At 46.9% G+C, this 13,061-nt stretch overlaps 1 protein-coding gene across 2 annotated transcripts in view; it reads right to left on the reverse strand.

Annotated features, from left to right (window-relative positions):
* Nucleotides 1-13,061, reverse strand: part of MOK (MOK protein kinase) — a 60,639-nt gene that overhangs the window by 12,322 nt on the left and 35,256 nt on the right. For both annotated transcript variants that reach the window (XM_032405961.1, XM_032405960.1), the window contains exons 4-7: nucleotides 12,743-12,813; nucleotides 3,800-3,878; nucleotides 3,625-3,673; nucleotides 1,452-1,630 (exon numbers count right to left, since the gene is read on the reverse strand). In XM_032405961.1, the coding sequence (XP_032261852.1) occupies nucleotides 1,452-1,630; nucleotides 3,625-3,673; nucleotides 3,800-3,878; nucleotides 12,743-12,813 (378 nt within the window). The remainder of the gene's footprint in view (nucleotides 1-1,451; nucleotides 1,631-3,624; nucleotides 3,674-3,799; nucleotides 3,879-12,742; nucleotides 12,814-13,061) is intronic.

Genomic DNA, 13,061 nt, shown 5'->3' on the forward strand with positions numbered 1-13,061 from the left:
GGAACCCCGAGGACACAATCCCCCGGGTGTGGTCCTCCTTGCAGCTACGGGCTTTCCATTCCCCTTCGGCTCAGGCCTGTTTCTCCTTTCCCAACAGGGGGGTGTCATCCTAAGAGATGGCCACATTCCTCTCTGTACACCCTGAGATCTCCGCGGCAAGACATGTCACCTCCGTAAGTCTCCTGTCACAGGGGAGGTTTTCCAACAAAAATTCAGGGTGGGTTGGGTCTGGTTTTGGTGACAAATGAAGTCCAAGAAACAAAGTTTTGGTTTTTGGAGCTTTTACAGGTTTTGGAATCATGGATGAAAGATTTTAGGCTTACATAAATAAACTCAATTCACATGACAAGCCGCAAAGAAGAGTTTAGAACAGCAGCTCCGCATAGGAAAGCAGCCATGGCTACGGGATAAAGGAGGAAAGCCCGGGCAGGCAGGGAGCAGCTCTGACACTTGGGGGGGGGGGCGGGGGGAGGGCCAGGGTTGCTGGGGTGTGTGTGGCGGGTCCCCCGCAGGCTGCCCCGCACGCTGGTGAGACACCACCAGCCATCACGTCCTCCACACCGAAGTCCTTTACCACCCGTAGGGATTTTAGCGCAGCAGAAAGGACTGTCTGTTGGTACTTGAAGCTCAGTGAAAGTGCCACTCAGCTTTCCAAAAATAACAAGCCGATTACCAATAGGTGTGTCCTGAAGGACATGCATGTCCGTATTTATGAAGTGGGCAGCTGAGCTGGTGAAAGCAGACGACCCAGGTCCCCGCCTATGATGCATATCACCCAGATGTTAAATTCACCTGCTCATCCTTAATTGTCCACTCCAAGCAAGCGAATGCCGGCCCACCCACTCTGTGTGAAGCTACAAAGGCTGGGGAGTGTGGAGGCCGGGGAGGAGGTTAGAACTTGGGGCTTTCTAGAATCCAGCTGTGCCACAAGGTGACCCATCCTCACACTTGTGACCAGAGCATCCTACTTGATGGACTGTCTCTCTTAGGGTAGGTCCCAGGAGCAGGGGCGCTGCTCACATATCCCCATGGCAGGCCCCACAAGGTGGCAATAAGCACGTTTCTACTCTGTCCCTGAACTCACGAATCAATCATTTCACTGATGAAGCCAAATGGGGAGGCCTGCCGGCCTACGGCCAAGTTATGGCAGTAGGAAAGAAGTAACTGATACTATTCTGCACTTTGTGACAAGCAAACAAGGAAAAGTACTTGACAAAAAGGACAATGAAAGCCTGGTACGTTTTCTGTCAAGTTAAACAGTCACACGGGCAGGACGACTGTAAAGTCCGTCTGGTAAAGGAAGGGCCTGGCACGAAGCCACGCGGCAGGTAGGCCGAGCCTCGCCATGCGGCCTGCGTCAGGACATGCGCACGGGGTTTTCCGACAACCCCCCGGGTGTGGTCCTCCTTGCAGCTACGGGCCTTCCATTCCCAGGCGGGCCCCAGCTCTACCTGGCGATCTCGTAGAACACACAGCCCGCGCTCCACAGGTCCATTTTGTAGGTGTAGAAGCCGTCGGTGAGGAGACACTCTGGGGCGCGGTACCAGCGGGTAGAAATGTACTCTGTGTAGGGCTGCCTGGAATAGACACTCCGGCAGGATCCAAAGTCCCCTAACTTCAGGACATCCTGCTGCAGGGACAAATGACATCTCATCAAGCAGCTGTTACAATACAGACCACTTCAAATAGTTATGCACCAACGGGAAAATGACTAGCATCGAAACTAGCTTATAAAATACAAATTACTTCATAAGCACCCGCAAGTGCCTCCAACCGATAACAAAGTGGTGTTTCTATTCAGTGGGATACGTTTACAAATATTCTGGCTATGTTTTACAAGTATTTCCAAATGTCTACAGGTTTTGGAAAATTTTAAGTCACAGCATGAGTCTACAAATGCATTAAACAAACACCACAGTGGTTCGTTTGTCTCTAACTTCCCAGCAGTCCAGCTCTGCTGGCAACTGTGTTCTCCACTGGGGGGTGGGGGCGCCGGCTCTCTGGAGCCATGGGTTCTTTGGAGCAAATCAGACAGACCGGGGAGACACGCTTTGGGATACCTCTTCAATTTTGTTTACCCCTCACATTCAGGTAATAACATACAGGCTGTCAATAAATTTGGAGCCTCTGGGACCTACACCTACAGCAAACGTTCAACACAGCATGTTTCCCAGCCAGGTTATCGAGAAACTTCATTCCAACGGCCTTTCACCTGATCCCATTACCCAGTGCATCATGTCGGACCTCCCACAAAATTGGAAGGTGTGTTAAAAGGCAAGAAAAACAGTCTGAGAGACAAAGCAAGCAGCAGAACCAGTTTCAGATGCGGCACAGATTTAAGAATTTTGGAATTACCAGTCAGGGAATTTAAAATCACTGTGAGTGATCTGTTAAGGGCTCTAGTGGAAAAAGTAGATGACGGGAAAGTTCAGGGAAAGTTCAGATGGGAAATGCAAGCAGAGAGATGGAAACTCTAAGAAAGAATCCAAAGGAAGCACTAGAAATAAAAACCACTGCAACAGAAATAAAAATGACTTTGATAAGTTCATCCACAGGCTAAACAGTCAAAGAAAGAATCAGTGAGCTGGAAGATGCTCCAACAGAAACTTCCAAACTGAAGTGCAGAGAGAACAAATAATGGCAAAAACACAGAAGAACAGCTAAGAACCGTGGGACAACTTCAAAAGGTGTGGTACTCACACTACAATGTGGACACACGTCAGAATGATGACGCTGAGGGAAAAATCCAGACCAAGAAAGAGCACATACTATAGATGCCATTTAGAGAACATTCCAGAAAGTGCAAACTAATATATAATGACAGAAAGTCAGTCTTTGTCTGGGGACAACGGACAGGAGGGACGACCAAGGAGCACGAGGAACCTTCCCGGGGCCAGAGCTCTGCTTGCTTGGCTGTGACAACGGCTTCGTGTGTGTACACATATTCCCAAACTTACCGGGCTGCAGACTTCAAGTACGTATAGTTGACGTGGCTACGGACTGGGACAGACCTGAGCGCAAATCCTGACTCTTCTACTTTCACATGCACAGTGTTTGGAGGGATAATATGAATGGAGTTTATTTACCTATTATTTTTTTTTTTTTTAAAGATTTTAGTTATTTATTTGAGAGAGAGAATGAGAGAGAGAGAGCATGAGAGGGGGGAGGGTCAGAGGGAGAAGCAGACTCCCTGCCGAGCAGGGAGCCCGATGCGGGACTCGATCCCGGGACTCCAGGATCATGACCTGAGCTGAAGGCAGTCGCTTAACCAACTGAGCCACCCAGGTGCCCCCCTATTATTTTTTTTTTAAGTAGTGTCTACACCCAACATGGGGCTTGAATTCATGACCCTGAAGTCACACGCTCCACTGACTGAGGCAGCCCGGCGCCCCTGGGGTTGATTTTTGCCTATAGTAAGAGAAGAGTGCCTAAGATAATTTCCTTCCAGATGTACAGTTGTGTTGATGGCGCTTATTAAATAAACCACTTTTTCCAACTGGGAGAAAACAACAACAGCATAACAAACATGGTGCCCAACTATCTGGGATTGAAAGCCTATCTAGTAAAAAGGTTTCCCATTCTACCTTTCTTTGATACCATTTATTTTTATATAGAAGTTCTTACCTTTATTAATATATTTTCTGGCTTTACATCTCTGTGAAATATTCCATTTCTGCATTCAATATAAAAGGAAGGATAGAATTAATTTGTGCCTCATTCAAATTCTTTTACATTGAATTTTTAATGAATGTGAACACGTTTTACCAATTGGAGAGATGCCAAGTCTCCAAGAGCGTACCTGTGCATGTGATCAAGGGATTTACATAACTGGTACATGTAGTGCATAATCTTTTTTTCTGACAATGGGTGTCTTCTCCCTGTGCGATCAAGGAAATTGCCAAATATGCTTACCAATGATACATATCCCATTTTTTGAAAACATAAATAGAATCCAACAATTTTATTTAATGATGTGTGAAAATCTAAAAAACAACCTTTAGTAATTTCAGGAAATTTGGATTGTACATACTAAATACATCATTTAAAATTCTACACACTGGCATGATTTCATGTAAAATCCCCCATGCACGCATTCTGATCACGACAGTAGTACTAAGTAATAAGCACCAGAGTAGTTTGGTCTGATAAACCCCACTCGAGCCCCCCCCCCCCAAACACACACCAGCGCAGGCCTTCCAGAACACGCCCTTTCGAACTGTTGATTATGAAGTGTCAGGAGTCACTTGAAAATCCAGGGTTTTCCTCAGCTTCCAGTCTGGTTTTTTTTTTTAGATTTTATTTATTTGAGACAGAGAGAGAGCGAGCATGCTTGAGCGCAAGTGGGGAGGAGGGACAGGTTCAAGCAGACTTCACCTCACACGACCCTGAGATCATGACCTGAGCCGAAACCAAGAGTCCATGCTCCACCGACTGAGTCACCCAGGTGCCCCTGGAGATTTCCATTTTAAAGGGGGAGGGATCACAGTTCCACCGAAGTGTGTTTGTAATGGAAGAAGACCCAGGATTGCTTTGCATTTCACAGCCCACTCTCCTCCGAGGGGAAGCAGCCATCGTTTGGCTTCCGTCCGCTCTCGCACACCGGCTCACCAGGCCTGGCCGCCTGTGGGGTCTTACGTCCTACAACTCTTAACACCACACTCCAGCATCACGGTTATCCTTGTTTCAGAAGATGTCACATTTTACTTGATTTTAACTTCCAAAGGTGTGCGTTTTTATTAAGTTCTAAATCTGAAAAACAACCATTCTCTCCTAACAATCCAGAAAACCACTTTCCCCTCTGTAAGCGCATATCCTATTTGACATTTTTGCTCCTAAGTTTGCAATTTCTGTTGACAAATAAATTTATTCTTTTTCTCTCACTAGACAAGAATGTTTTGTTTTGTTTTTTTAAAGATCTTATTTATTTATCTGACAGAGGGAGAGACAGCGAGAGAGGGAACACAAGCAGGGGGAGCGGGAGAGGAAGAAGCAGGCTTCCCGCGGAGCAGGGAGCCCGATGCGGGGCTCGATCCCAGGACCCCTGGGATCATGACCTGAGCGGAAGACAGACGCTTAACGACTAAGCCACCCAGGCGCCCCAAGAATGTTTTCTGTTAATAGAAAGTAATTTAAATTACAAAATGTCTAAGTACAATTAGCTTTTTCATAATACTGTAATCTTTTTATTGTTTCAAATAATTTATCACCCACTTTCTAGAATTTAAAAGAATTAAATGAAGACTTAGTCATCTTTCCCTAACTTGAGTAATTCTGTAACTTTATATTGAATTCCTATCTGTATAAAGATGAAAAGAAAGCAAAATTTCTCCATCACATGTGCCGTTGGATGAAGCTTCCTGAAATCTGGTTCTTGTCCTGTGATGGGGTCTCACTGCCCACTGAATTAGCCCGGCACTCGGGAACCCCTTCCTCCCAACCAGGGGCTCTCAGGCTCCAGGGGCAGCTGAATCCCCTGGGGGCTCGTGAAGACACAGGATGCCCCCCTCCCCCCTGCCCCTAGGCATTTGGGGTCCAGCAGGTCTGCCTTAGGAATAAGTTCCCAGGTGCGGCTGCCAGGCCTAGACCTTCACTCTGAGAACCACGCCCACCACATCCCTGTTTACTGAATGCTCCAGCCACATTCACCTGTGGTGATCATCTGCACATGCCTCCAAAGCTCTCCTGTTTCATGGCTGTGCTCAGGCCGTTCTAGGAGCACCCGTCCCAGCCACCCAGACCTCACAGCATAAACTGGTCAGGACAGTCATCTGAACTTGCACTCAGGAAGGTGGACTCTTTTAGGGAAAGTCTAACCCACCTAATCATCATCATCACCTAGGGATGCTTTAAAATGGCAATTCCCATGGAGCGCCTGGGTGGCTCAGTCGGGTAAGCCTCTGATTCTTGATTTAGGCTCAGGTCATGATCTCAGGATTGTCTACTTGTCCCTCTCCCTCTGCTCGTGCGTGTGTGCTCTCGCCCTCTCTCTCTCTCTCTCAAATAAAATCTTTTAAAAAAATAAAAATAAAAAAATAAAATGGCAATTCCCAGTTCCAAACCCAGACCTAATGAGTCACAAAACCAAATATATGGGCCAGGAATCTGCATTTCTCGGCTGCCCTCAGTCCCCAGTGAATGAGCCTCTTTGGGTGCTGACCCTTCCTTTCCTTTTTGTTCCCCCCACACACACCCATTCATAGCCCTGCAGGTAAGGACGTGGCTTCCCCCACCCCTGTGCCCCTCCGTGAGAATCTCTGCCTTCATGAGGGGGCTCCTGAGGGAGCGAGGTGCAGTGTGAACTGTGTGGGACCTTGGTCTGAATAATCGCGGAGTCCACACCCTTGACCAAGACGGGGTTGCCTACCCATTCTCTACAACGGTTTTTCAAAAACAAGATCCTAACTTTCCAGGCCCGAGACTCTATCTGGTTCCTAACAGATTCTTGTTCTCAAACATCTTGAAACAAATAGGAGAATTAATAAACCACTCGTAAGCTCCTGTGTGAGTCTTCCTAAACACCAACAGACCGTGAACAGCGCCTCCCGACCAAGTTAATTTTTGCAAGCGAATTTTTTAACCAAATATCCTCGTTTAGAAGACTCTACACAATGTCATATACAATACCCATAATGTAAAAAATATTTCCAGGAACACAATGATAAACTGCGGCATTTGTTGCTGGGACTAACTGAAGGAATGTGGCCACCAGGGTAGTCTGCACTGTAACAGAGTACCTCACACACACCCCTTCCCACAAAAGACCCCATCTGCAGGCCTGTGCCATGCTGTCCCGCTCAGGCTTGGAGGGGCATGCTGGGGTCCAGCATGGCACAGGCAAATAAATGGTCTACCACACACACCGTGGCCCAGAGGCCGTGCCCACGGCACCAGGCATGCACACACTTGCCACAGCACCTTCCAAAGGAGAAGTCCGCATTATGGCACACCGATCTGAGGTTAGAGACCCCGCCCTGTGGGGGGGCGTGGGGAAGGCAGGATGTCAGCCTCAGCTGGAGCCTGAGCCATCCCCCCCGCACCCCTCCCTTTCAACCATGGCAAAGCTCAAGGACAGGTCCTCCAGCTCCGCTCTATGAAACCGGTTCATCCTCAGCAAGTGCTGGGACTTCTGTGAAATTCCACTTCCTCACCTCTACCACGGAGGCGAGCACACAGGACGGGAAGCCCAGATGGTCCTGCAGAGCACGCGCACTAAGCAAGGTGAACATAATACTAACGAGGAGGAGGACAGCAATCTGCGTGTACTGAAGACTGTGCAAGGGGCCGCTGGTCGAAACATGGCGCGCATTACTTTACTGGCCCCCCACAACCCCCCGAAGAGTTAGACGCTAGGATCATTCCCATTTCACAGACAAGGACCAAGGCTCACGGGCCTGACCCAGAACTGCCGTCCTCGAACACGCAGGACAAGGGCGCTCTGTGCTGCGGCCACACAGCCAAACTGTAGCCACACTTCCAGAAGCAACAGCGTCAAAACTAACAGGATGGCGGCGTGGGCTTGGAAGAAAATTCCAGCAACAAAAAGGCTACATCGTTCACACCCTGTCTGAATGGCACAGAGACCTACCGCATAAGGAAAACAAAGACATCGATCGCTGTTTCGAAATGTTTCGAAATGTTTCAAATAAACCACCCAGGGCCGCTAGTGGTGTGGCTGGTGCCCAGGCGTGACAGCTTCTCACTCCCTCCATGAAGGTTCTTCCCAAGTGAGTGGCGGGCAAGACACCCTCGCCACCTCTTTGTTGGTCTCCCCACCCCCATTCTTGCCCTCACGGCTCACAGCGCAGACCCATCCCAACCCCGATCTCGCAGGCTAAGTGTGAAAGCCCAGAGCAATGCTCTTCGGGTTGCTTGTAGCTGGGAGCTCCAGATGTGATTGGGTTCTGCCTAAATCAGACCACTCGGGGAAGAGGATTCAGGCCCGAGTTACGGGGGCAGACGAGAGAAGGGAGAGCATCCAGTGTGAGCGCAGATGGTGGTGAAGGCGGCTTCCTGACTGCAGAGGCAGGAGCCTCCCTGACAGCTCCATCCTGCAGAACCGTTTTCGGAAGCTGCTTCCTGGATGCCACATCCAGAGCGTCTCTCCAGCGTCTCCCAGCGACTCTGTGAAGCCGTCCATATCCATTTACCCCTTGGGGTTAAACTGGCGAGATTAGATGCTGTTGTCTGCAGTTGGAAGAGATGACCAATACGTCCACCTATGGCCCATTCACTCTTTAAACATTCTTTAAACAGAAACATCCTTCTAAAAAGCATAGTCCATGAACTGATACTGGTCCAGGGGCTGTTTGTTACTGGTTTAAGAGATGACAAAACTAAGAGCAACCGGGAGCTTTTATGGCAATTCAACATTGCTGGGACATCCAAGCACATCATCGTTTTTCCAGTATCTAATTTTTATGTATTTTACAAAAGTTTTGGTCCACAACAGATTAGGGGAAAAATGAACAAAAAACTGTCTTCCACTATAGTTTTAGAAACACTGGTCTACACCAATCGAAAGATGCTTCTCCCCTGCTTTAAAATCCACTAGTGCTTCCTGTTGAACTTAGAATAACCTGAATTCTTGGCATAACCTGGCCCTACCCGCCCCACTGGCCCCTACCTACCTCATTGCCTGTAACTCTCTTCCTCGTGCTCCAGCCACACTGGCCTCTTAACCTCATGGTGGCCTCAGGACCTTTGCACTAGCTGTCTGTCTGAAATACTCCGTCCCCATCACTCGGACATATGACCTGTTTTATTCACTCGTAACACTTATCCCTGTCTCGAACTCTTTCTTGATTTCTTTACTTGTTCAGCGTCTCTCTCTTCCTCAGAGTGTGAGCCCACGTGGGTGAGACCATGTCTGTCCCCACTGTGCCCACCTCCAGAGCAGAGCTTGGCAGGTAGCAGTGAACGAGACATCCTCTCCCGCATTTGCCTACATCTGCCACTCCTCCAGGTGAAGCTCACAATCATCTCTGCCTCATCTACACCTACTGGACAAAGAGAAAATTGCCCCAAGCAATTCATTTCCTCTAATGATTGTGACTTTCATATAGTTTCTCTCTTCAACAGACTCTACACTCTTTATCAAAAAACGCATCTTCGGGGGCACCTGGGTGGCTCAGTCGGTTAAGCGTCTGCCTTCAGCTCAGGTCATGATCCCAGAATCCTGGGATCGAGCCCCGCATCGGGCTCCTTGCTCAGCGGGGAGTCTGCTTCTCCCTCTCCCTCTGTCCCTCCCCCCACTCATGCTTGCTCTCTCTCAAGTAGGTAAATAAAATCTTAAAAAAAAAAAAAACATCTTCTATTCTGTTTCTCTACCTTCACCAGATCTTGCACATCAATGTGCATAAAGTAGACAGCTCAATAAACTGTGTGGTCATCCTCTCACGCTATTAATTGGCTCGATATCTGACAGGGCTCGTCAATATTCTAATCATCTGAGAGTAGTCATTTGAGTGAAATGAACTGTCATTCTAGTAGGAGAAGCTTTAGTGATTGATTCAGTTTTCAGTAAGTCAGTGTCGTCATCAACACGAACAGATAATTAGCAGGTGCCTCTTCACTGGAGGCAGTGAGCAGGGGGCCGGCAGTGGGGACCCAGGGTAACGGTAGAGCGGGATGGTTAATGTTCCAGTCAGACTGCAGACTGGCTCAACTATTTATTAATAACTTTAATAAATTAAAGTTATAACCTTGGGTTCTCACTTAATCCTTGAAGCCTCGATTTCCTCATCTGTAAAACGGAGATGATGATGATGATGAGGAGGAGGAGGAGGAGGATGCCCGGCACCGCGGGTTGTCAAGAGGCTGTACGTGTGATGGTTAAGAACACACGCTCTGGAAGAGGCTGTCCAAGTCCAAACCCCATGTCCACCATTTACTAGGTACACAACCTTGGACAAGTTACTCACCTCTCTCTGCCTCCATTTCTCCATCTTTAAAATGGGGATAGTCACAGTGTCTGCCCGAATGGCTGTTGTGAAGGTAAAATGAGTTAATTCCTACAAAGGGCTAAGAAGAGCACCTGACAGGTGGTCAGCATTCATGAACTGTTGGCTGTTACAGTGATCACTGTATTTCATCAATTCTCAGGCAGATTTTTTTCCTCACATTTTAACGTCTCTGAAATCATGATGCAATATTGCAATATTTAGTATCTTCCAGTGAATGCCTGCCATTTTCCCCATCTTTTAACATCTTAAAACTAGGGTACCCCTGACAGCATCTTAGACTCTGTGCACTGAGCACAGCACTGGCCTATGGAAGACACTCAGCATTTATGTGATGAGCGAATGTCTGTTGACCTACAATATAACATTCTTTTTTTTTTTAAAGTAGGCGGCACACCCAGCGTGGAGCCCAACAGAGGCTCAAAGTCACGACCCTGAGCAGAGATCAAGAGTCAGATGCTCAACCAACTGAGCCACCCGGGCTCCCCGTAAGATTCCATTTTCTACAATTTCTCTCTGTAGACAAATTCTGAAAGAAATGGATTCGATTTCTCCAAATATACAATTCCCCTACTACTGGAAATTAAAGATATTTCTTTTTTTTTTTTTTAATTTATTTGAGAGAGTGAGAGAGAGAGCGCGCACAAGAGGGGGTAGGGTCAGAGGGATGCAGGACTCGATCCTGGGACCCTGGGATCATGACCTGAGCCGAAGGCAGTCGCTTAACCAACTGAGCCACCCAGGCGCCCAAAGATATTTATTTCTAAACAAAGATTTCTCAAATGTCTAAACACATAGAAACTTGCTAGAAACGATCTCCTCCTCTTAAGTTTTGAAATTTCACACTCTCGGAAGCAACAACATAATTCTAATATAAGACACATCTCACACCAAGAGCCCCACTATTAAAGAAAGTGATTATGTAGGTTCATGAAAAAGCAAAATGTTGGCTCATTGGTAAAAAAAAAAAAAAAGATCAATGAAGTAATAAGATTTGATGGTTGTTTCTCTTGATTGTATTTGGGACCCTGTCCTGACACTCTGATGGACAGACGTACAGACAGGATTAAAGGGAACAATTTGTGTCAGACAGAATGTATGAGAACATGTAATCACGGAAGAACACCTCATTTATCCAGACTGTTTGGAACAGATGCTTAAAAAGTGAAATTTCCAGATCAATAAGGTTTACTCCTTGAATGTGAAACTCTTCTTTATTGCCATCACTATAAGTGGGAATCTCTTCAAAACATTTTCTTTCTTCAGTTTCCTACTTTTTCCGGCACGTTACTGACATGGCGTGCTGCCCACCATCCACCACGCGGTTGCGCGTTCTCTAGCCCCCCCGGGGGCCGCCTGCCCAGCCTGCTCTCGTCTGCGGTGGCGTTGCTGGTGTCGTCATGTTTTATATTTTCAGTTTCCTCGCCCACCGTGGGACTGTCACCTGTCACTTTCTGTTACTGCTGATGGGCCACGTTCTAGATGCTCCTTCTAACCAACAGCTCTATTCTTAGTAGGTTTTAAACCAAGAAACCTGATTACTAACTTTGTTAGAATTGGACTTAAAACACAAACAGATCCCTGAGTGATGGGCTTACCTATGAATAAAATGCACAAGGTCTGTAACATAAATACCATTTATTCCCAGATATAAGGCAATCTCCTATTTTCTAAAAAAGATCCTGAAGTTTTTAGATCCAAAAGTTTTTCATCAACGTCTACAGATGTGGAAAACTTGCCTATCTACGCTACTGATTTTATTAGTAATTTACTGAAGCACACATTTCAAATCACATGTAAAAAATACTACTTTGATAACAAAGCTTTTTCCCACTTTCCCACGTCATAACAATTTTATTTGAGCTCTTCACGTGCATCTGCAGCATCAGTGTGTTCTTCCTCACAAGAATAGCTTCTTGGTCTTAAAAATTCTACATAGCACACCATCTTCGGTTTGGCCTGAGTTGTTTCAGATAATACAGCAGTTTTTAAATCATCTATGCTTCTGTCACTAAAATTCTATTCCAAGCCATAGCTAGTCAGTCACTCACAGACCACGGAGCAGCTGATCTGTTTTCATCTGTCCAATAGGCACAACGTGATCTGTAAAATACCACACGTCCAGTGCCATTTCCCAGTAACATCTATGAGGCTCATTCGTCCTGACGTCTAACACAACTGTGCAGTCAGACCCCCAGGGATATTTGCTAAATGTGGGCCAACCATCTGCCTCCTTTTCTCTAGTTTCTTCAGGTGGCCTCTCAGCCTCCAGAACCAGCCCCGACAGAGGCCGGCTCAGGCGCGTGTGCTTTATTGTTCAGCAGAAAGTAAGTGAGCACCCTGTAACCCCGGAGAGACTTTGTGAGGACCCACATAGAAGGAGGTCGTTTCTCTTCAGAGGGATTATGCCTGGGGGCAAGCCTTGCCTTCTTTTGAGGCCAGAACAGAATGTTAACAGCAGGCGGACCCGGAGAGCGCCCCCTGCAGGGACCCGCGGAGAGGAAGGCCTGAGCCGGCTCTGTGGTTGGGGGCCACCCTCACCCGCCTCACCAGCCAGCCTGAAGGCAGACGGCTTTACTTTCCTCACTGGCAGCCCTCCCCCGTTTGGAGTAGACGAGAATGCCAGAAAAGTATCTCCCAAGCGTGAAGTAGCTCAGTACCGTATATTTATATGTAACTACTGCACTCTGGTGGCTAATGATTTTGAGAACGAAAACAAAGTATGTGTGAACTACAAGGTTTAAGAGAAGATCTTAGATTAGCTCGCAAATTATTCTACGTACCTCGTATTAGCTCATAAATATTCATGTCCATAAGTTCACATATTAGTGCAAGAGAACCAGATTTTCTGTCACTGAAGAAGAAAGCAGGTTTGTCAAAATGTTTTTTTCTTGTCGTAATCAGAAAATATAATCAAATATTTAATTCATCTGTAAACATTTCTGGTGGACATAAAGCACTCCCGCGTCAAAGGCTGAAGTGTCCTGACTGAAACAGAAGTTGTGATTTTCAATCAGCACTTCAGGTAAAATTCACTTAAAATAATAGTAAAACCTTAACTTGAAGCAAAAATTCTAAACACTTCCCCTCTTTTTAATGAGA

The sequence above is a fragment of the Phoca vitulina genome, unplaced genomic scaffold (assembly GCF_004348235.1).
Source record: "Phoca vitulina isolate PV1807 unplaced genomic scaffold, GSC_HSeal_1.0 scaffold7, whole genome shotgun sequence".
Taxonomy (NCBI): Eukaryota; Metazoa; Chordata; class Mammalia; order Carnivora; family Phocidae; genus Phoca; species Phoca vitulina.